This window comes from Ovis canadensis, chromosome X, assembly GCF_042477335.2.
Source record: "Ovis canadensis isolate MfBH-ARS-UI-01 breed Bighorn chromosome X, ARS-UI_OviCan_v2, whole genome shotgun sequence".
In the NCBI taxonomy this organism is placed as follows: Eukaryota; Metazoa; Chordata; class Mammalia; order Artiodactyla; family Bovidae; genus Ovis; species Ovis canadensis.
Window position 1 is genome coordinate 127,511,828 of NC_091727.1, and position 22,801 is coordinate 127,534,628.

At 48.2% G+C, this 22,801-nt stretch overlaps 1 protein-coding gene across 16 annotated transcripts in view; it reads right to left on the reverse strand.

Annotated features, from left to right (window-relative positions):
- Window positions 1–21,723, reverse strand: part of TMEM164 (transmembrane protein 164) — a 386,200-nt gene extending 364,477 nt beyond the window's left edge. Inside the window, exons 1-3 of one of the 16 annotated variants that reach the window (XM_070290944.1) lie at window positions 20,507–20,572; window positions 19,537–20,206; window positions 15,242–15,309 (exon numbers count right to left, since the gene is read on the reverse strand). Coding sequence is in view for 6 of the 16 variants with exons in the window: in XM_070290931.1 (XP_070147032.1) it covers window positions 19,537–19,926 (390 nt within the window). In the remaining 10 variants the exon portion in view is untranslated. Of the gene's footprint in view, window positions 1–2,051; window positions 2,507–15,241; window positions 15,310–19,536; window positions 20,207–20,395; window positions 20,747–20,907; window positions 21,178–21,542 lie in introns of those variants that run through there. The other 15 variants (XM_070290931.1, XM_070290932.1, XM_070290928.1 and 12 more) reach the window with 15 other exon arrangements.
- Window positions 21,724–22,801: the final 1,078 nt, after the last annotated feature.

Here is a 22,801-nt window from a genome sequence, read left to right on the forward strand (position 1 = left end):
CAAAATGAAGGGTTTGAACTAGAGGAACTTCAAAGGCCCTCTGACCTCTAGCATTCTCCTGTTGTAAGTTCTCCACATCAAAATGCAGTAATTAGACTATAAACGAGCCTTGATAATAAGCTCCCTAGGGAGCAGAAACCGTATCTGATGTTTCCTGTGTATCTCACAGTCCTGAGTATGATGCACGGCTCAGAGTCACTACACACGACACGCTGAGGGATACGGATTCCCACACGGTGCTTAGAGTATCAGACACTTTACACGTGCCAGGTGGTTCGCAAGCCTCTCCCACCAGACTTCCTGAGTATGTCAGGTTTTACCATTCCTGGGTTTTTAAAAGCAGCGTTGCACAGGGAAACAAAGCTCCTTGTCACTTCACGTGACAATAACTGAATACCCAAGTGCCAGGCACCCTTACGAGGGGCCCTGCAAGTACAACTACTGCTTTTGAGGAACTCCTGAATTTTACCTCACAGAGCTTATCAGATCTCCCCAACAGGCGAGCAAGAAGCTGGCAAACAATGGGATGCACGTTTTACAAGTAATGCACCCACAGGCTTTGGGAATACACAATACACGAAATAGGTGTATTAAAATAGTGTTAAATACACACAACACACAGAAGCTTCAGAGGGCCAGTTTAGGCTCAGAACACATGTAATCCAGTCTTCTCCACTAGTGGTTTCTAATCCTAGTTGCATATTAGAATCACTTGAGGAACCTGAAAAAATGCTCATGTGTAGGGCCCCAGTCCAGACAATTAGATAAGAATGGGATGGGGAAGACAGGTACTGGGATTTTTAAATGTTTCCTTAATGACTGTAGGAGCAGGCACGGGTGAGGACTCCTGGCCTCCACCTTCTCCATCTCCAACTCTAGTCCCAAACTTAGTGACAGGTCCAGCAGGTAACGCGGAGGCCTGCAAAGTCACAGAAATTCCATTTCGCTCACTCACCTGACTATTCTCTGAGCCATTAAGATAACTTTGCCACTGCCAAAACGTTTTTGGCCACCAAAATTTAAACAATGAGGGGCTTTCTTAATCCTCAGTCAGAGAAGGCAATTAAGTAGTCCAGCCTCTATCCCAGTCACTGTATGGAAGGCTTACTTGGCCTGAGATCTCATCCTTTTGGGGGAAGCTTCTCTACTCCTCAAACTGTAATTTGGCTTTTCTCAAATGTGCTACTCTTTGCCTCATCTGGGTGTTTCCTTATAGCTAAGAGTATTCGCTCCGCCTGCAGCTAGGCCCCCAACCAGTCTCTCCCCCAACCCCATCCTCTCTTGCCCTCCTCATATATATACATGGCCACTTTGCTTTGCTCTTTTAATTCATTCTTAATCAGCCTCTGCCTGTCTCTAGGCCACCTTGCCCCTCTTCTACTTAATCCCTCTCAGCTGAAAACCCTGGCCATGAGGTCACTGCCTCATTCTAGCAGCCCTGTCTCACTGTACCCCCTGCCTCACCCCCACAAGCCATAGAGGCAGCAAAGGCTCTGTGAGCACAGTCTCTCACCCACATGGTGTCTTCTCAGCTGCCAGATCCTCTCTCGTGAGTTGGCTTCCTTCATCCAATGACTCTCTTCTACTGAAATTGCTTTCCCAGGCTGCCTTTTTTTTTTTTACAAAAATATTTATTCTCAATTACTCAAGAAATTTGTACTTAGACCAAATTCCAACAGTGCAGAAATGTGTTAAGTACAAAGTGAGGGTGTCCCCCCTCTCCCTAATGACTCAGGATTCAACACTACCGAGTACACATTCTTCCAGACTTTCACGAGGTGCTTATACATGGGTTCATATCACACATACTGTTGTTTCTTTTTAACAAAATATTGTTACCATCTTTCAAAGGGAATACAGAGATCAGCCTCCCTTTTAAAAGCTGTACAATATTCCACTGGTGGGAGGTGCCATTCTGCCACTGGTGGGCTGTTTCCTAATCTTCTCTGATGCCATAACAACCCTGCACACAACTCTTCACACACAAACATTTCTAGGGCAACTATTTAGAAGTAGGTGGGCCGCTGGCCACCAGACCAGCCTGTACTCACCAATTCCAAGTGCCTTTTCTCAAGCCTTCCTTGGTCTCAACCTCTTTGCCTCACGTGACATAGAGGACCTGCTTCCTGAACTTTCTTCCTGCCCTGGGCATCCTTCTGTGTCTGCTTCACTGAGTCTTTTCTTCTGCCCACAAAAGCAGGCATTTCACAGAATCCTCCTCTTCTTTCTCTGGTTTTGCATGATGGTTGCGTCTTCTCCCCTGCCATCTTCTCTAAGTGAATCCCTCCTAAATCATTTTGCCAGCCCAACTGCATCTCAACTGCAGCCTCAACATCTCAACAAACCCCCAAAATGAACTCCTGACCTTTTCCTCTAAGCCTCGGTTTCCTCATCCGAAAAACAAAGGGAAAGGACTAGACTCAGTTAAATGCTTTTTTAAAAAGTTAGGAGTCTAGTATGTACTAGATGTTGTGTAGGGTAAGGAAAAAAAAAACAGAACATAGATTCTGCATTCAGAGAACACACAAACTAAGAAGTGAGGGAGCGACATAAACAATTCTGTAATACAAGGCAGGATCAAATGCTAAAATAGACAAGAATGGCTAAATCTGGCATAAAGGCTTGAAGAAACCTTCACAATGGGGAGTGTTGAGCCTTGAATGATGACTGGCATCTCAACAGGAAGAGAAAAGTATTTCTGACTGAGGGTACAACATGAACAAAGTATAAACTCAGAGTCAGAGAAACGTGGAAGATCATGTTACATGTAGCTGGATCAGAGCACATACGCAACAATGTACTAGAGGATAAAGCAGGGAAATGGTTGAAACCAAGCTCCAGAAGGTCCCAAATCTTATCACAAGGAGCTCAGGCTTTCTCTAAAGGGTTTATCTCTCTGCCATTCTCTGGCTGAGTAATAGTAGCTGCCTAAAATACTACGCTAAAGATGATTCTCAACCTACATGGAGATGCATGTTAAGCAAGCATGCTCGTGTTCTGATTAGCAAGGCTGGCCCAGGGTGCCAGATGCACCACAAGGAGCATCTATCCAGCTGTCTGCTCTCCTTGCTGAAAGCAACAGGGAGCTATCGAGGGCTTTTAGGCAAGGGAATGGCAGGACCCAACATGAATTTTCCTTGTATCATTTCTGGTAGCAGTATAAATGATGGACAGAGCAGAAAGGCCCCAGGAGACGGGAAAATCAGTCAGCAGGCTGCTGGTAAGAAGCTAGATAGTGGTGATGATGATCAACAACCAGGCGAATTAGGGCAGAGGAATCAAAGAAGAAAAGCAAGAGATAAATGGGAGAAATAATGAAAGACAGAATCAAAATGACTCAAGAGACTCTGATGGTGGAAGAGAGGAGTGGAAATGTGTCAAAGGACTTAACCCGGGTCACTGATGGACTGCAGTGCCATTAACTAAGATAGGGGCCCTAAGGGAAAAGTATCGTAATCCTTGCTTTTCACTCCAAATCCTCCAACCACTTTACTTAGCTTTTAAGCACCCTTAAGTACACTAGGAGGGAAAAGGCAGAACATGCACTGCTTGATGGACCCAGCATTTATATAACCTTACACATTAACCTACTATCCTTCCTTTTGCCAGCTTGTCAAAAAAATATCATGTTGAATTGGTTCACAATGCCTTTCAGATCTTTTATATCCTTCTGCTTCTCTATATGTTCATTCTATTATGTTTTGAGTGTTTGATGTGGAAACCAACTAAAAATCTTAATTTATCTACTTAAAGAATACTTGTAATAGTGGAACTACATGCAATCTTCTGTATTTTCCAAGTCAACTAAAGGTGTTATCATACTTTCATAATTAAAAAAAATTAAAATTAAAAAATAAATATCCATCAATATCTAATCCTAGGATAAGATAAAACCATTGAAAAGACTTGTCTTTGAATGCTCAGGCTCTCAAAAAAATTATTTTTCCTATTTAGACAGTGCTTTCCAGCTACAAGACACACTTGCAAATCTTTTACTTGACTGTCACATTTACCCTGTGAGGTATGAAGGGCAAAGAGAATCCCTATCTTATAGATAACATACTTTGTGGTTGCTATGCACCAGACATTGATCTAAATACTTCATATGGAGCTATGCACTGAATTCTTGTAAGAAAACCACAGATGGTATTATCCCCATTTTACAAAGACGAAAACATACCCAGAGATGTCAATTAACTTACCCAAAGCAACACAACTAGAAAGCAGCAGAGCTGGGATTTGAACCTGGCCAGTCTGACTTCAGAGCCTAGACTCTTAACTACCACACTTTATATAAGAAGATGAGTCCCAGAGAGGCAATCTGACTAGCCAAAACTACTAGGTTCTGCCAACCAGTCAGGGATGAAACCTACAGCCAAGGCCCAGGTCTGGCTAATACTTAATCCAATGCTCTTTCTATTACTCTACATTGTTTACCAAGATGAAATGACTTCCCTGGGCTGGTCAATTATTTTGACCTTTTTCCTCTTTGACCTTTGTCACTTCTACCAGAATGAGGTTCTAAAATCACTCACCTGCTGTGGAGCCTCACACAACTGTTTACTAGGATAGGATGCAGGTCTCTACTTAGAGAGAAAAGATGACCTCAGTTACAGCCCCAACTGAATGGGTCCCATTCCAAAACCATCAATATCTCGCAGCAGATGACACTGACTTGCCATGCAGGCTCACTGAGCATATACCACTCCCTAGACTACCTGCCCAAGGGCAAGCAGCAAGCAATGGTGGCACTGCAGCCTGCTTCCTCTGTGCAAGAGACGAAGCAAGGGCAGAAAAACACGTTGGAAAAGTAGTTGCTATAGCGGTCAGGTAGAAAGGTGGCCTGCAGCTGTGAGAGCCTCACTTTCAAGCCTGTCATAGACAATGGTGCTCAAAAAAATAAATAAAACACAAGATTTCTGTTTCTCTACTACTGGGCAAGAACAAAAGTCCAGCTTCTTTTATGCTGGAATGGTAAGGGGTAGGAGGAGGCCATGAATGGCACTACAGAGTGACAGCGGACCAGTAGATCCATCTCTGCTTCCACTGAGCTCTGCGACTTCGGGCAAGTCACTTCACCTCTCCGGCTCTAGGTTTACTCATCTGGAAAAACTAGTGAGGAGATGATCCCTGAGGTTCTGTTCTTTTCAGCTCTGATTTGGCATCACTCAGCCATTTCCACCCAGCAAAGTGTTGCTAGAATCTTTTCTTCAGTATCTGTAAGTCAACCAAAGAAGAAATGGGCTACAACAAAGGGAAAGAAGAATGCATGCTTGCATGCTTAATCGCTCAGTCGTGTCGGACTCTTCTGTGATCGCTTTTAACTGCAGCCCACCAGGCTTCTCTGTCCATGGGATTTTTCAGGCAAGAATACTGGAGTGGGTTGCTATTTCCTTCTCCAAAGGAAGAATTAGATAAAACAAAAATGGCTTTTTGCGGAAGGCTGAAAATTAGGTAATATATAGGCAGTAGACTTAAGCACAGTATCTGAACCAAGATACATGCTCAAACTGTTAGTTTATCATCACTTACATCAAAAATGTTATCAAATAGTATTATCAAAAAGTATTAAAGTACAGTTTATATCAAAAGTATTATCATCACTACTACTCCTAACTTTTAGAGTGTACAGAGATAACCAAATATTATGATGAGCTCTTTCTCCTAAATTTAACCCCCTTTTGCCCATATAACCCTATTTCAGGTTTATGGTATTTCAGAGGTCTGGGACAGGGGGACCCTAAATGAGCAGTGGCACCAACTGTCCTTAGTGTCTATGGACATTTATGACTGAAGAGTGAGAACCCAATCCCAAGGGAAACTGAAGGAAAAATAAAAGAGAAATGGGAGGAGCCAGGATTAATCTTCAGTTCACTGCAAACTGGCTGTGGAGAGGGGATTTAAAAAAAAAAAACAGGTGCGGACCACAGTGTACTCTGCAATTTGTTTTTCAGTTCAGACCCGAAGCAGGGAGTAAGAAACTTGGGAAGATGATCCCAGCCTGGATTCCATGTGTGTCCATCTGAGTAAACACAGCCCTAGCTGTGAGGTATGGCCAAACACTGCTCAGCCAGGCAGAGCCTTTGTGACCTCACAAGTTGAATGCAGCCTCGGCCCAAAGGCCACTGCTGACCTCCGAGGCCCAAGACGGCACCCCACCCCATCCCCACCCCCGCCAAGAGCCTCGCCCGGGGAGGACAGGCACAGGGCTGGGGGTCACTCAGTTCTCTTTGCTCACCAGCCAGAAACCCCACCAGTAAAGAAGGGAAACTGGACTTTAGCTTGGTGCCAGCTTGCAGGGCTATTTTGAGGACAGCTGAACTGCAAACTCCAGGGCGCTCCTGCACAGGGAAAAGCAACCCAAAGGTAAAACCAGCCCCTTTCCTCAGGGGCCTTGAGAGTCCTCCTGTGACTAGGGACCAGGGAAACAGGGAGAAAGGCCCAGACGAAGCAGCAGCCTGCAGTCAGTGGTAGCTCAACGGGCCAAGGGTAAAAGCGTTGACGATAATAAGGTATTTATGCACATGACCCTGAGCAACATTCCTGCAGGGCAGGAAATAAAGTGCAGCAACCAGCATGCACACTCTCTCAAGTGCCTGGGACTTAAAAAAGTAAACTCTACAAATGCAAAATGACAAGGAACAAAAGTGTGGGTAAGAAGGGGACCCTTGGGTACAGTCCCCCTTATTTTCTCAGGGTTGTCCTTTGTTTTAGGAATGCCCTTCAAGCCAGTTCCTCCCAGGGAACTAGGATTATTACAGAAAACCTGACCTTACCCCAAGGAACTGCCTATTTACTCACAACACTTGCAAATAAGCCTGAAGGCCTATCAGTGGCCTTGCTGGGGTTGAGCATCCCAACCCCAAGGCTGTGAAACCACAAGACCCAGGCCTTGGCCCCAGAGGGCTGCATAATTAAAGGGGACTTATCTTTAGAGAGGGACTGGCTGCTGAGGTTCTAGTTCTGAGAGTACCTAGTCTTAAAAATGAGAGGGTTTCCATACCTGGGAGATACTCGAGGAATTGTCTTGTTTGTTTGTTTGGTTTTTCATCCATTTGCTGACACGTCAGGCAAGGCACTGGTCTATGTTTAACCTGCCTTTCTCCTCTGATAACTTAACTCTGGGAACAAGCAGCAATTGAGAGAGTTGCACTATCCTCAGTCAAAAGAAATTAATGAAGAAGTAAAAACTCAATCCACGCACCTGTTTCTGCCCAGCCCCAAACCGATCCTTTCCTGCTTCTGTCATGTTCTCGTTGGTTTCCTAGGCTACCGATCTCAAGACAGCTGGCATCAGAGAGCCAGTCCATTGATGAAGAAAAGCAATAATTAAGCCCAGAGGTCCCTGGACAGCCAAGCATTCCACCAATGACAGCCATCCTCCAAATGCTTCAGAAAACACTGGGTGATTTACAGTAACTTCTAAATTTCCCACAAAGCTATCCTTAGGCCTTGAACAATCAAGCAACCCTGCCCTGCAGAGATTATGTGGGAGCCAACTTCATGGAATCAGTATTTTTGCCTACCACATGAAATGAAGATGCCAGCGAAGTTTCTCTTGGGTGAGATTCTTAGAGCTGCCTTCCTGTATCTAATTTCTGTCATCTTATCTCAGAATCAGGCATCCAAGCTCACAGCAGTAGCAGCCATAAGGATAACAAAGCTCCTTATCATCACACATCACATCACAGCAAAAAAAAGTATTGACTGTTTACTATCTTAAGTGTTTTATTATTCTTGTCTCATTGTTTCTTTCTCATTATTGTCTTACAACAGCCCTGCAGGGTAGGTTTAATTATTCCAATTTACAAATGTGGTCACTAGGTGGGTCAAAGAGGTTACACAACTTGCCAAGGGCTACACAGCTAGTGGTAGGATCTGAACCCAGGCTTTTATCAAACTAGAGTCAGCTTGTGTGTGTGTGTGAGCGTGTGTGCTCCATTGTGTCCAATTCTTTGTGACCCTGTGGACTGTAAGCAGCCATGGGATTTTCCCTCTGTCCATGGGATTTTCCCTGACAAGAATACTGGAGTGAACTGACATTTCCTCCCCACCTGGGAGGACTTCCCTGGTGGCTCAGATGGTAATGCGTCTGTCTACAATGCGGGAGACCCGGGTTTGATCCCTGGGTCAGGAAGATCTGCTGGAGAAGGAAATGGCAATCCACTCCAGTACTACTGCCTGGGAAATCCGATGGACAGAGGAGCCTGGTAGGCTACAGTCCATGGGGCCGCAAAGAGTCGGACACGACTGAGCGACGTTCCTGTTACCCACCTGGGAAGTTTCCCAGCTGGCACTAAAGAACCCTTCTGCCAATGCAGGCAACACAAGAGACATGGGTTCCATCCCTGGGTCAGAAGATCCCCTTGGGTAGAAAATGGCAACCCACTCCAGTATTTCTGCCTGGGAAATGACATTGACAGAGGAGCCTGGCGGGTTACAGTCCATAGGGTTGCAAAGAGTCAGACATGACTGTGCGCACACAGTCAGCTTTTACCCAGAATGACCTGAACCACTATATAGTAGTTCTATATACTACTGTGCATGCTAAGTCGCTTCAGGCTTAGTCGCCAGGCTCCTCTGTCCATGGGATTCTCCAGGCAAGCATACTGGAGTGGGTTGCCATGCCCTCCTCCTCCAGGGGATCTTCCTGACCCAGAGATCGAACCTGCATTTTTTATGTCTCCTTCATTGGCAGGCGGGTTCTTTACCACCAGCACCACCTGGGAAGCCCCCTATTACTCCTATAGTACTATACAGTACTATTACTACGACCGTTGTCCCTTGCTATCCATGGGGGATTGGTTCCAGGACCCCCCAGGGATACCAAAATCTGCAGATGCTCAAGTCCCTTGTATAAAATGGTGTCGTATTTACATGTAACCTTGCACATACTCCCATATATTTCAAATTGTCTCTAGATTACTGACAACACCTAACACAATATAACCAGTTTCCAGTGCACAATAAATTCAAGTTTTGTGTTTTCAAACTTTCTGAAAATTTTTTCCCTAATATTTTCAATCTGTAGTTGGTTAAATCTGCAAACTGGAACACACATTTATGGAGGGCTGACTGTACTATGAAAAGCTGCTAACATTTATTGCTGACAATGAGCCAGAATTTCTGCCAAATGCTTAAGTTATTCCATTTAATCCTCACAATAGCCCTATTAGGTAGGTAGTGTGATTATCTCCATTTTACAGATGAGTGAAGTTGATAGCAGTTAAGTAACACGCCTACGGTCACACACAATTCATTGTTGTTTGGATGCTCAGTCATGTCTAACTCTTTTGCGTCCCCATGGACTGTAGCCTACCAGGGTCCTCTGTCCATGGAATTCTCCAGACAAGAATACTGGAGTGGGTTGCCATTTCCTTCTCCAGGGGACATTCCCGACCCAGGGATTGAACACGTGTCTCCTGCATTGGCAGGCAAATTCTTTACCACTACCCACCCAAGGTCACATGATGATGGAGCTCAAATACAAACCCAGGAAATATGGTCCAAAAGCTCAGTCCACTCAGCCAAACCTTCATTAGGAAAAGGAGGCATTTCTAATGCCCAGCTTAACTTAGCCAGATTCATTGCTGTGTCCCAGTTCAAACCTACTGGGTCCCAGTGAGAATTTCCCAAGTAAATACCAAGGAGGAAACCTGTCTAGCCCCTCTGTGTACATGCCAATAGCTCGGATCAGATGCATCTAGGAAAAGAACAAAGCCCTTTCTAGAAGTCTCTCCTAGCCAGTTTCCCTCGTGTCCAGCAGCCTCTCCTAATACTCTACCCAGAACATCTAATAAGTGTTTGCCCAGGGCTCCCAGAGCCATAGTTAAGGGCCTTAATGTGCAATCTGGCTCTGCGCCTTGTTTAATCAGCACCTGAATGAAAGTCTCTTTGCTAGCAACAGCCTGAGCACAAAGTCTTTCTGCAAACACAGCTGGTCGACTGGCAAAGGCGACTCAATTCACAGGCAAAATACACCCTGAGTGTATACCACCACTGATGTGTGCTGGAGACAGGGAGACTGGAGGAACTAAGATGGAATTAGAATGGGCTCATGCTTCCTTTGGGCTTCCCAGGTGGCGCAGTGGTAAAGAACCTGCCTACTGATGCAGGAGATGCAAGAGACATGGGTTCAATCCCCAGGTCGGGAAGACCCTCTAGAGGAGGAAATGGCAAACCATTCCAGTATTATTGCCTAGGAGAATCCCCAAGACAGAGGAGCTTAGCAGGCTACAGTCCATGGGGTCACAAAGCATGGGACATGACTGAGCAACTGTCATGCACGTTTCCTTTCTCCTCAGATCCTCTTGCCTCTCACTCTCCTACCAACCTAACACCTGCCCATAGGACATGGCTTGAACTGGGTCTGCCCGACAGTCCAATCCTCTCTAAGGACTGTCTTAGAGAAGACGGTCTCTTGCCATCTATTCCGTTTCCTCAGAGCCACCAGGCCCACAACCAGACTCATCCTGCACTGCCTGCCTCCCTCTGACGTTTGCTCCAGCAGCTACTGTTAAGGGTACACAGCCAACGGAAAGATTCCCCCAACCCTCCGCTTCAGGATCTCGGGCTCACAACAGGTCAGTGTCCCTTGACACACCACACACTGACAGACACGCAAGCCATGCCCTGTTTAGCTGGCAGCTCTTTCTCTGGGAAAGAGCTGAGTAAACAGAGAGGAGCGTGCCCAGAAAAGGAGGAGCCCTTCCCAGGCCTTCAGATTTAACTGCTGTATTCAAGAGCACCTTGGAGGGAGACTTACCCTGGGCGTTCAGCAAGTAGGATAGTAAGACACCAATAACCCCAGTTCTCAGGGTGGGGGAGGATGGGAGGTGGAGCAGGAGGGAGGCCAACAACTGAGCAAGGAGCATGGGAAAGGCCACCTGCTCAAATTCTGAGACACACCTCAAGGCAGGCTAACAAGGGCCTTTTAAAAAGTCCTGCCCTCCCCCACCTCTGTTGCATCTGAGCCATTCACACTGCAGTATGAACCTCCTACATGGAACTGATTTATTCCTGATTTCCTTGGAGATAGGACCTCCTCTAGTGAAACAAGCGTTTAGATGGAGTTGATCTGGAGCTTTGAGTACTCTGGAAAGAGGCAAACTTGGATGGGGTGAGTTGGGGGGGTTGGTGGGGCAAGACTTGGAAGCAGGGGAAAAGAAATAGAGAAGAGAAAGGTAGAAGAAGAGCATCAAAACATTCCATCAGTTCTACCTTCCTGGGGGCAGCAGCCATCCCATGAGCCACTAAAACTCATCTGGTAAGGGGTGGAATGCCTGCTACCTCATTTCCTGCATTTAATACCTGCTCACTCTCCTCTGTGTTCCGTGTGTCTGTCCTTGACCATGTGGGCCCTCCTTGGGACAGCAGAGAGAACACAATGCTCTATCTCACAAGCCCCCTATCAAGGACTTGTGAGCAACTGCAGCTGTCTTATCAACAGGCCAGAAATGACAGAGCATTCCAAGTTTTACGTGGTTTGCCAAGGGAGAAATACAAAAACAATACCTGTCCCTGATAATAACATGCAAATGACTCCAGGTAAGAGTTGTAAAGCTTTCCTGTGAAAGAGGAAGCAACTCTGTGCCTTTACATGTATCGTTTCCTATGCCAAGAAACCCTCTCCTTCTGCAACACCTAGCCACCTCCTAGTCATTCATGCACACGTATATTGAGCACCTACTATGAGGTGGGTCCTATGAGAGCCACTATGATAGAAAATAAACAAGGACCCCTGCTCTCAAAGAGCTAACATGTCTCTTTAGTGAGTCAAATGTCGCCTCCTCCAGTATGCTTTCCTTAATTGCATCAGGAGAAAAGAAAAACCCTCTGGTCCTCTATGTTCAAACCTGTTACCATACACGTCACGTTGTAATTTAGTTGATCTTTTTTTCCTTGTCTGTCTCAACTGTGGGCAACATGAAGGCAAAGAATGTTTCTTATTTACCTTTGAATCTCCAGTTCCTGGCACAATGTTTGACACACAACAGGCACTGGACAAATGTTTGCTGAATACATGCAAGAATGAATACATTTCCATGAGCATTTAAAACTAAAGTCCTGCAAATAGAGAACTAGGATGCAATAATTCTGTGTCAGTATTTCATCTTGTTAGTTCCCAAAGATCTCCAACACCACAAGAATGGCAAAGGAGTGTAGGAGGACTGGAAGGTGATTAAAAAGAGGTTTGGCTGAAATCCTCCACTGATAAAAGCCACAGGCACCCAACAGGCCACTGGAAAGCCAAAGTTACCTTAAAATCCACCTCACAATAACTCGGGGTCTTCAACCTCTAATTTCAACCACCTTATTTAACACCCACATAAATACCGAGGTACTACCAGAAGACCAAATGCCCACCCACAGGCCACCAGAATCACACCAATCAGGAAGAGCATCTGAAGCAACATCGCACCTCATGCTTTGCTGCTGCTAAGTCGCTTCAGTCGTGTCCGACTCTGTGCGACCCCATAGACGGCAGCCCACCAGGCTCCGCTGTCCCTGGGTTTCTCCAGGCAAGAACACTGGAATGGGTTGCCATTTCCTTCTCCAATGCATGAATGTGAAAAGTGAAAGTGAAGTCGCTCAGCTGTGTCAGACTCTTAGCAACCCCATGGACCGCAGCCCACCAGGTTCCTCTACCCATGGGATTTTCCAGGCAAGAGTACTGGAGTGGGGTGCCATTGCCTTCTCCGACCTCATACTTTAGCCACTAGATAATGTCTCTCAGTGTGGGATCTAATGCTCACCAGCATCAGAATCACTGAGGAGACTGTAATAAATGCAGGTTCCCATCCCCACCCTATAGGACCTAGACTGACTTAGACTCTGAGTGGAGAGCCAGGCATCTGCATGAGAACAAGGCTCCAAGGGAATCTTTCACAAAGAAAATTAGAAAAGCACTGCACTCCACATCAGGTCCAGTCAGTTACTGGCAGAAGATGCTCTCAATTTAACAAAGGATATGAAAGATCGCGGATGTGTTAGTGAACTCAGTTGGAGGTGGGGAGTCCTTTCATGATGTATGCGTAATCAAATCATGTTGTGCACTTTAAATATCTTACAATTTTCTTTGTCGATTATACCTCACAAAGCTGAACACAAACAAAGTTAACAACAAAAATATATGAAAGACCAGAAGTTGAGAAGTCTGGCTCTTGCAAAGGGTATTTCAATGAAGCATGATGACAGTGAACAAGCTATTGAAAAATATAAAAGGGGAGAGATAGAAAGTGAGTTATCAGCTTAATAAGTTTTTTTAATGTCTGATATTAAAGGAGGAAAAGAAGAAAGGAGACATTTCCAGATGTCAAACCAAGGGATTTAAGACCAAGATCCAACAGTGCAATTTCCTCAGTGCAATGAAAGTGAGCAGAAACTTGGGGCAGAGAATGGGCTGCAGTTCCTAATAACCAGCTCTTTGTGATGGAAATTCAACAAAAAAGATGTGTGAGCTGGAGGCAAAACCACCTCTCTTTCTGGCTATTTCAAAAAAAAAACAACCCAGACAGGAGTTTCTCTTAATAGGCACAGGAGACACAGGAACTGTGCCCATGAGACCTCAAGGGAACACAGACAGAACCACCGGAGGGAAAAAGAAAAGAAAAAAGTCAGTTCTGTCAGCCAGTCAGTCAGCCAGCATTATCCAGGCACACTACACATTAAGCAATTAATGTGCACATACAGTATTGTATTAAGCTCTGCAGGGTGTTACAGAGGGGAAAAAAATACTACTCCTTTCCTTAAAGAAAAGTATACACGCTAATGGTTGAGAATGAACAAACATGTAAAATCAAACAACCCAGTTGAACACTTACCAAACTACCTACTTGCATACAAAGCCATGGGCTTCCCTGGTGGCTCAGATGGTAAAGAATCTGCCTACAATGCAGGAGACCTGGATTCAATCCCTGGGTTAGGAAGATTTCCTGGAGGAGGGAATGGCAACCCACTCCAGTATTCTTGCCTGGAAAATCCCATGGACAGAGGAACCTGGTGGGCTACAGACCATGGCGTCACAAAGAGTAGGACATGACTGAGCAACCAATGCTTGCAATTTTTTCACGCAAAGGCAAATGTTAAAGAGGCTAACAGTCTGAGGAATATTCAGAGTTGGGAAAGGAGGACAAGAGGTATTGGTGGAATGAGTGGAATAACTGTGGAGTCAAGGTCAACTGGAAAGTTTCCCAGAGGAGAATCTTCAGGACCATCTACAGAGGGGAGGAATTCACAACAGATCCCATGAAGACAGTGATGAAGGAGGTACTTCCATGGCAAAGGGACAAAAATTCAGGGGGCCTGTGGATCACCCCCTGAGTAGGAGCCTGCTGCATTCTATTACTTAACAGCAAGCTCCAGGCTGCATTGTATTAACAGGTGCATAGTGAGAAAAGGCTGAGAAAGAAATCTTTCCTCTCTGCTGGGTGTGGGCTGGACCTCTGGTCACAGTATCCAGTATTATAGACTGTGTATGAGAAGGGTATGCAGGCGCGGGCAAGGATCCAGAGAAAAGCAACAGAACTAATTAGAGGAATGGATTCTAAGAGCTATCAAGAAAGGTGAAAAGAAGTTGAGGTTTGTCAGTTTCTGAATCAGAGGAAAAAAATCTATTGGTCATCTGCCAGCTCTGATCAGCTGTACCTGGCGTCTGTTTAAGTGACCACAGAGCTATTCAGAGGATTAAAATGCTTTGTTTCCATGTGGCCCATTTCATGAAGAAGATCAAGATAGGAAAAAGCTAAATAACTTGCTCGGGTTCCCTAGCAGGCGACAAGCAAAACTGGTATCATCATTTTAAATCCCAGAGCTGTCTATGGGTTGTTTAATCCACCAATGCACACCATTTCCCTTATAATGGAAGGGACTTTGTCAAAGACTGTAACAATTTAAAATTCTCTGCAAATTTCCTTGGGAGAGAATATAAAACAAACTAAAAAGGAATGTCATGCCTCACTGCTGAGGCCCATATAAACATCACCCCCTTATGTCCCCCTGGACTGATGACAGAGGACACAGTCCATCTGATAAGCCAGCAGATGGCTGGATCCCTCATTGTACCCATTACCCACCAACATCAGTTGCAACCAGGAGCAGTTATCAGTGCTCCAGGCAACAGATGGGGATGAAGAGGTGCGGTTGGTCTGAAAGTCAAGGAGGCAGGGGACAAAAATGCCTAGTTCTCAAATCTATCAGGTTTTCTCTAAAACAAATCCATCACAGAGCAAATATAACATACCCGTGTACATTCAGTGAGTTCCAAAAGGTGTCACAAAAAGCTCAGGACCATTCTGAATATGTGCCATTCTGTGCTTTCGGCAGAGTGAAGTAGGAAAGTAAACAGTGAGACAAAAGCAGGTTAGCCATATTTGATGGACATCAGCCTTCTAATATATAATAAAGACAGAAAAATAGCAATGCTAACTCTTAAAAAAGGATGGGGCTCACTTGGTCTTAAAGGCTAAAAACCAGAGGCTTGGTGCTCAGGGGTAAATGTCCAGCTGAGATCCAGAGTGCCTTATGCACAGAGACACGGAGGGTTAAACGGCATATGCTATGCCCCACCAGGTTCAGGGCCCAACTGGGAGATACTGACACAGACATACACAACCAACTGGAAGTGGACAATTAGACAAGACATCCAAAATTCGATCTTTGCCTTAAGTTCCTAAGACAGAGACAATCTAACTAGATGCAAAGGATAAAAGGCCATGAGTTTTTACAGACACAATCAGTCAAACTGTCTGGCATTTTAACCCTTCCGCTAAGAAACTGTCGATTTTAGGACTTAAATAGCTATGAGAATCTCTTCCTGCTAAAGCCCCAATTCCTACTGTTGACAGCTGGGTTCTAAAGCCACCCCTGCCAGTACCTTGCTGGCAGTGGGATTTCCGTTTTGTTCTGTTTTGTTTTGTAAACAGCATAAACAGTAAATTCATTCCGTGTCACCCATATGGACTAGCTAGCCACGCTTGAAGAAATACTTCTTGGTGTAATGGGTAAACACCACTGATATTCAGCAAGGGGTTTAACAGAGGTGCGTTAATCCTGGTGCTTGCTGATTCCAAGAACCCTCAAGCATTCCCGGCTTAAGTCAGATGTGAGAAGGTGCTGGTTTAATCCTACAAACCTCCACCAGTCCCAGGTTCCAAGGCCCTTGAGATAATAGACGAGGCGAAAAAGAAACCTGACAGCAGGAATAATATTCAAGAACAGGACTCGAACACAAGAAGTACCCTGCCCTGTGCTTCTAAAGCTGGCAGTTGCCCAAAGGCAGCATGGCTATGAGGAGGGTCTGTGGATCAAAGGCCTTGCGAGTAAATATTTTACAGCCTGAAAAATGGGAGGTAAGGAGACTAGTCATTCTCCCTCCAGTGCTTCCATTTCCTGGCTGAAAGTAATACTGCCCTTAGTACAAACTTATACTGCCTCTGCAGAACAAGGCCTTCTATAAAGCTATAATTGAGTCATCTTATTGAGAGACACACATCAGAAATGTCTCTAAGCTCCTGCTTTCAATTCAGCTCATGTCTCCCTTTCCTTATCAGGACCTCTGAACTCCACAGAATTTACTGCCATGATATAGGCTAACTCAGCTAATTCACTTGCCAAAGTATTTGTATTCAACACTTCCCCTTTGGAACACACACAGTCACAGGATAAATTTTAACATCTCTCTGTCCAGGCTCAAGCTTATCTAGCATAACCCTCAAGAAGATAGTGTGTGTCAAAGGGTCTTATAAAAGTTAAGAGCTAGACAGATGTAAAGTATTATTAATATTAACCCCATGGACGGGCTTCCCTTGTAGCTCAGTCGGTAAAGAATTTGCCTTACAGTGCAGGAGACCCGGGTTCAATCCCTGGGTTAGGAAGACCCCCTGGAGAAGGAAATGGCAACCCACTCCAGTATCCTTGCCTGGAAAATCTCATGGACAGAGGAACCTGGTGGACTGCAGTCCATGGGGTCACAAAGGGTCGGGCACGACTGAGCGACTAACACATGACTAACACACAACCCCATGGACTATAGCCCCCCAGGCTCCTCTGTCCATGGGATTCTTCCCACAAGAACACTGGAGTCGGTTGCCATGCCCTCCTCCAAGGGATCTTCCTGACCCAGGGATCAAACCTGTATCTCTGGCATTGCAGGCAGATTCTTTACTATCTGAGCCACCAGGGAAGCCCAAATACTAACCATACTTATTATCGTTTGTCACTACTATAGCCAAGTTAGAAAACTGTTTCCATCTGTTGTAATGGCATGGGACAACAGCAAAAGCATAGCGACAGGAATCAGTTCACAGTTCCCCAAACATCCATCTCTCTGTAGCACTCAGCCCCTGAGGGCCAACATCATCTATATGGATCCCTAAGAGTGGCCTTCTCAGGTTTACTTTATGGGGAAGACACAGGGAGCGAAAGATGAGGATGAGAAGATGAACCATGACCACCTGAAATTGGCGAGGAGACCAAAAGCCATTTCTGGAATAGCTCTGTGTGGCACCCCCGGGCACCGCTTATTAAGGAAAGAAGCACAGCACACAGATTGTCAAGACCTAGAAATTCAACTCTGCCTCGTTTTGCAGCCAGGCAGACTGACAGCCAGGACAAGTACTTTCCCCAAAGTCACACAACTAATTAATGCCAGAACGAAGCCTCCAGAGTCTGCTAAAAGCCTCTAAAAACCTTTCCACTGAAAACCATGGTGCTGCCAGGTTTGACGTCATCACCCCAGCAGCAGCCCCAATCGGGCTGAATTTAGTTCTTTGTTGACCTTCTAGATATGTGGTTGTCAGAGGCCTCAAGACCCCTTTGTTGAAGAGGCACCCTCTGACCCTCACCACCTGCCATCCAAAAAAAGCACTCCTGTCCCAAGAGCCTCACATAGCAATGGCTGAGATGCGTTGTTTCCTTTCATTAACAAAAAGCCCATTCATTAAAAAAAAAAAAGAAAGAAAGAAAGAAAGAGGACAGGCTCAAATTTACACAGAAGGTCTAACTGGGGGAGCCCTTGGGTTTCCTGTGAATGGCATCACTTCCCAAGAAGACCTCTAAAAAAAATGCTACCCACTCCAAGCCTACTGGATGCTTAGAGCCATCCCATCACTAAGAGCTGCTTTATTCTAAATCTGTCTACACCTCCTTACCACATCTGCAAGACTGAAAGGGGTCTGTGGTCATTCACCAGTTTCCAGATTGGGAAACTGAGGCCAAGAACCTGCCATCCAAGGACTTCCTACAACACAGAGCTAGCAAGCATCCGCAGCGTAAGTAGGCAGCACCATGCTGATCAGCATCAGCCTCCCAGAGACTGCTCTGCATTCCGAAACCCCAAAGAGGGTGGGTTAGCTTTCCAACCCAGAAAGCTAATTCATCTTTTGGTTGCAAGCGAGCAACCTCCCATCCCCGAGTCCCCCTGCCAGGCCTGTGAAACCGAGACAATTATCTCAACCTCCTGCCCCACACAAGGTTGTCACGAGTCTCGTGAGAAAACAACCTTCTACAAATATAAAAGCAATAAAGATGCTAATGACAGGTTTCACAACTGTCCCTGAATAAAACACACCAGGTTTTCCACAGCCTGAAATCTAAAAGAGACAGCCCCCCATCCCACCCCACCCCTTCTCCTCTTCCTACCCTTCTGTGATATTATAGTTTTAGATCATCTCTCTACACAGGCTGAGTACGAAAAGACAGTCTCGCTCTTGGTTGGTGCTCACCCAGATTATTTTTATGTATCTGGCAACTTTCCTTTTTCAATCTCATTTGTTTTTCTTAGCACCGCTAATGGGAGATAAAGAAATCAGCTCTCTGGGCACCCCTGGACTGTGACCTCAGGAGAAAGAATAAGAGTGATAAGATGGAGACGTTTGCAGGAAATAAATACCCTCTCACCACAGACAGAGAAGAGGTCACGAGTCTGCCTGGGGTCTGCTTCAGAGTGCAGTGAGCTGGAGTTTGGTGCTGCTCTGACACCTCAGAACTCAAAAGGCAGACCTCACCCTAAGACCGTAAACTCCCAAAGGAAAGTCATTAAGAGAAACCTACAAAAGTATTTCCCCCAAGTATGACAGTGGAAACTGGAACCTTCTGTGACCACCTCCAGGAAAGAAAGCCACCAGGCCTCTGGGAAATTGTGGCAGAGGGAATGTGGGGGGGGGGGAGGCGGGCAGAGGGAATGGGGGGGGGGTGTTGGCCCATGGCTGCCCTCTGGTGATCCAGAAAGGGAACCTGGCTGGGGTCAGACTTCCTGCTGGCAAAAGGCCAGGGTAGGCCTGGGAGGGGAGGGGCCGCTGGCCTGAGTGCTAGACTTTCCCAGGGCTCACCACCACCGTAGGGGTGACGCATTGTGCAAAGGTGGAAGGAAGCCAAATCTGAAATCCGCACCCAAACAGCCACTCGTTGGAAAATCATTTTTAAGGGTCCCACCGCCCGCAGGGGTGAGGTGCTCTACGCGGCCAAGTGTCTTGAGCACACAAATGACTCTGCTGGCTGAGGCTGCCGGGAAGGGGTGGGGGAAGTCAACAGACTCACATGCATCATGGTGACCAGGTGACAGGGGTTGAGCAGGTAGATGACGGTCTTGGTGGCGAACTTAAAGCCCACCTCCACCCCGAAGGTCAGGCACAAGGCTACTAAGAGCAGATTCTTGCTCAGGCTCTCTTTGCCTTCCTCTGGCCGCTGGGTCACCTGCTCTGGCTGGCAGCCACGGCCACCCCTACCGTCCTCCTCCGTCTGCCTCAGGATGTGCCGCAGGGCCACCAGGATCTCCAACAGGGCCAGGGTCAGGACCACCACACTTTCCAGCAGCCGCTGCTGCCAAGAGAGGAAGGCAGCACAGTCGGGGCCCCCATTGCCCGCAAAGCTGGGGTCCACGCCCCCATAGAGCCAGTCCAGGAGACTTTGGTAGCTATACCGGGACATGATGCAAAGTGGCTCCCCACGACCACCGTGCAGGAAGCGAGAGCGAGATGGAACACAAGCCCCGAGGGTGGCCCGGGTGGTGGGACATATACGGAGGGCACACCCCCGCCCCCGCACCCCCCTCCGGACACCGGGGCAACTAGAGCAGGGGACGGGAAGCTACACGCGAGGCCCGGGGCCAAGTGCTGGCTCTAATTTGTCCCTACGGCTGCCTGGGGAGCCCCCCGCGCTTCTCCAGTGGCCACCAACGAGGCAGGGTGGAAACGAGCCGTTGGCCAATCTAAAAGGAAGGAGAGGAAAAAAAAAAAGGTCTCAAAGAGGCAATTGCATCGGGAATTACGAGGCGGGGAGGGGTAACTAGCGAGGGAAGAAAAGGGGAACAGGGCAGTGGCGAAGCAAGCAGGGGTCGGGGGAAGTCGGAGGCCGGGAGGGTCAGGGCCAGGGTTGAGGGGACGCGGCAGGAGCGAACCGGGGGAGACGGTGAGGGAACACGCGGCGGCCAGGAGGGGAGCTGGCGGGGCCGGGCCGGCGGGGAGGGCGACGGGGCTGGCGGGGACGCCGGACTCCTCGTCTCACGCACTCGCCACAGGGGGATCGCTTACTCCTGCAACCGCGTGGCCGTCTCTGCCCCCAGCGAGCAACTTCGCCGCCGACGGGCCCCTCCGAGCCAATTTAGAGCCGTCCCGGGCCAGCCTCCCGCCCCCGGGTACACCCCCGAGCCCCCAGCTCCACCCCCCGGCCCCAGACGCCCGCCCTCCGGGCAGCACCTCCCCCAGCCCGCGGCTCGCCCGGGACCTGCCCCCCTCGCGCGGGCAGCGGCGGGAGGAAGCCAGGAGGGAGGGAGGAAAGGCGGGCGGGAGGCCGGGCCAGCCGGGGGCTGGGCTCCGGCCGGCCCCCTCCCTCCGCCCCGGCGCCGCAGCTTCCCGCGCCTCCCGCCCGGCCCCAGGGACGGGTCGCCGCGCCCTGCGGGGCTCCACTCACCGGCAGTCGGCCCTCGGCCCCGACTGGGCGCCCGCTCGGCTCCCCGCGCCCCGGCGCTCGGCTCCCCCGGCGGCCGCCACGGCCGCCGCGCACGGCTCCTCCTCCCTATCTTCCTCCCCCTGCAGCAGCCGCGCTCGCTTCCTCCTTCTTCCCCTCCCTCTCTCCTCCCCCTCGCCGCCGCCTCCCCGCTCCCGCCCGGCTCGGCCCCTCGCCGGCCCCCCACTTCACGCCCTCGGCCACCCCGCCGGCCGCCTCCCCTCTCCGGCCTCCCCGCCCCCCAGCCGCCTGCACTCTTCACACCTCCCACTCCCCCTTTCGGTGCCTCGGCCCCCCTCCCTCCCCCGGGCTCAATCCCCGCCTCCTTCCCCTCCTCCCCGGCCTGCCTCGCGTTCTGCGCTCGCCCGGCCCGCACGCGTGCACCGCTACCCTCCCGCACTGCCGACTACGGAATTCGCTCCTCCGCGAAGCCGTTTGGACCGACTCCGCCTCCTGCGCCCCGGTTCTCCAGGGCGCTTCCTTGGACACCGGGCACCTAGTAGGCGTTTAGCCGGTCCTCGCTGAGTTCTTGGGGGAATGGACGAGCCTGTCTAGTGATAAGCCCCTGGGCTTTGGGAGGTCCGCTGGGTGTGACCTACTCTTCGCCTCTCCTCCAGACCTCCCTGAAATAGCAGACTTGGGCAGGGCCAAGACGGCATCTTCTCCACCTTTGTAGCCACAGCCCTACTCTCCACTTCCGTCCTAGACAAGGCTTCTTTTCCTACTTTGCCCGGCCGTTCTCCCTCCTGCTGTGCTCCGATGTTTCTCTATCTAGCCTCCGGCCACTCCCTCTCCAGGCTCTCCGTCTCCCCTTTCTCCTGCCACGCCTTCAAGCTCAATCGTACTCTAGCTGGAGGAAAAGATGGAGGAAAAGAAGCTTCCCCAGACCTCTTTCCGTCCTCCCGCCCTGCGACGGAGCAGCTGTTTCCAACCTGCGCTTGGCCGAGAGTCCTGCCACTTAAACGCCCGTCAGGCTGTGGAGGGGCCCAAGAATTGGGCAAGGGCTGCTAGCAGAAACAGGGCCCCCTCTTCCCTGCTGCTTCCTACCTATAGACTGGGATTTGCTTTTCTTTGGGCAAGAAAACAGGAAAAAGACCTTTTCAAAATCCACTTTGTGTTGGTTTAGTATCTATTGAAAACTCACAAACAGGGAAATAGCCAGAAAAAAAAAAAAAAAAAAAACAGGCACCTTGCCTGGGAAACACCTTCTGATGTTGGCTGCCAGCCATTTTCCTGCCGACCTTTCCAGGTCTGGTTTTCCCCCACCTGGCCTCAGAGCCAGGTAGCTTTGCACAGACAGCATCCACCTTAGGGCCTGATGCTCTCAAAGTGCTAATTAATAAAGAACAACAACAAACAAGGATCGATTCAGCAGCTCACTCGTTCTCCGTCGGTGTTTTGTTAAATCCTCCGCACAGTAACATTAAGGGTAAAACTGGAGTTCTGGTGATGACTGTAGCCTGAGACCTCAAGTTCCTGTCTTCAAGGAGGTAAGAAGGAGATGATAGCACTCAGTAAAAGGCTTCATTAATCCATGCAGAAATCTTCCCTCTTAAGTCAGTGAAGAATCTGCCTGCGAATGCAGGAGACCAGGTTGAATTCCTGGGACGGAAAGATCGAGAAGGAAATGGCAACCCGCTCCAGTATTCTTGCTTGGAGAATCCCAGGACAGTGGAGTCTGGCAGGTTACATTTCTTGGTATCCCAAAATTCGGACACGATTTTGCAACTAAACCACCAATCCATACCGAACTTCTTTGGGAGTTCGGCCTAGAGGGTCTTGTGTTTGCAAAATGATTGTGTTTAGTGCCAGGCCAGCTTCCTCGCCTGAGGCACAAATTCCTCTCTTTCAAAGGTAG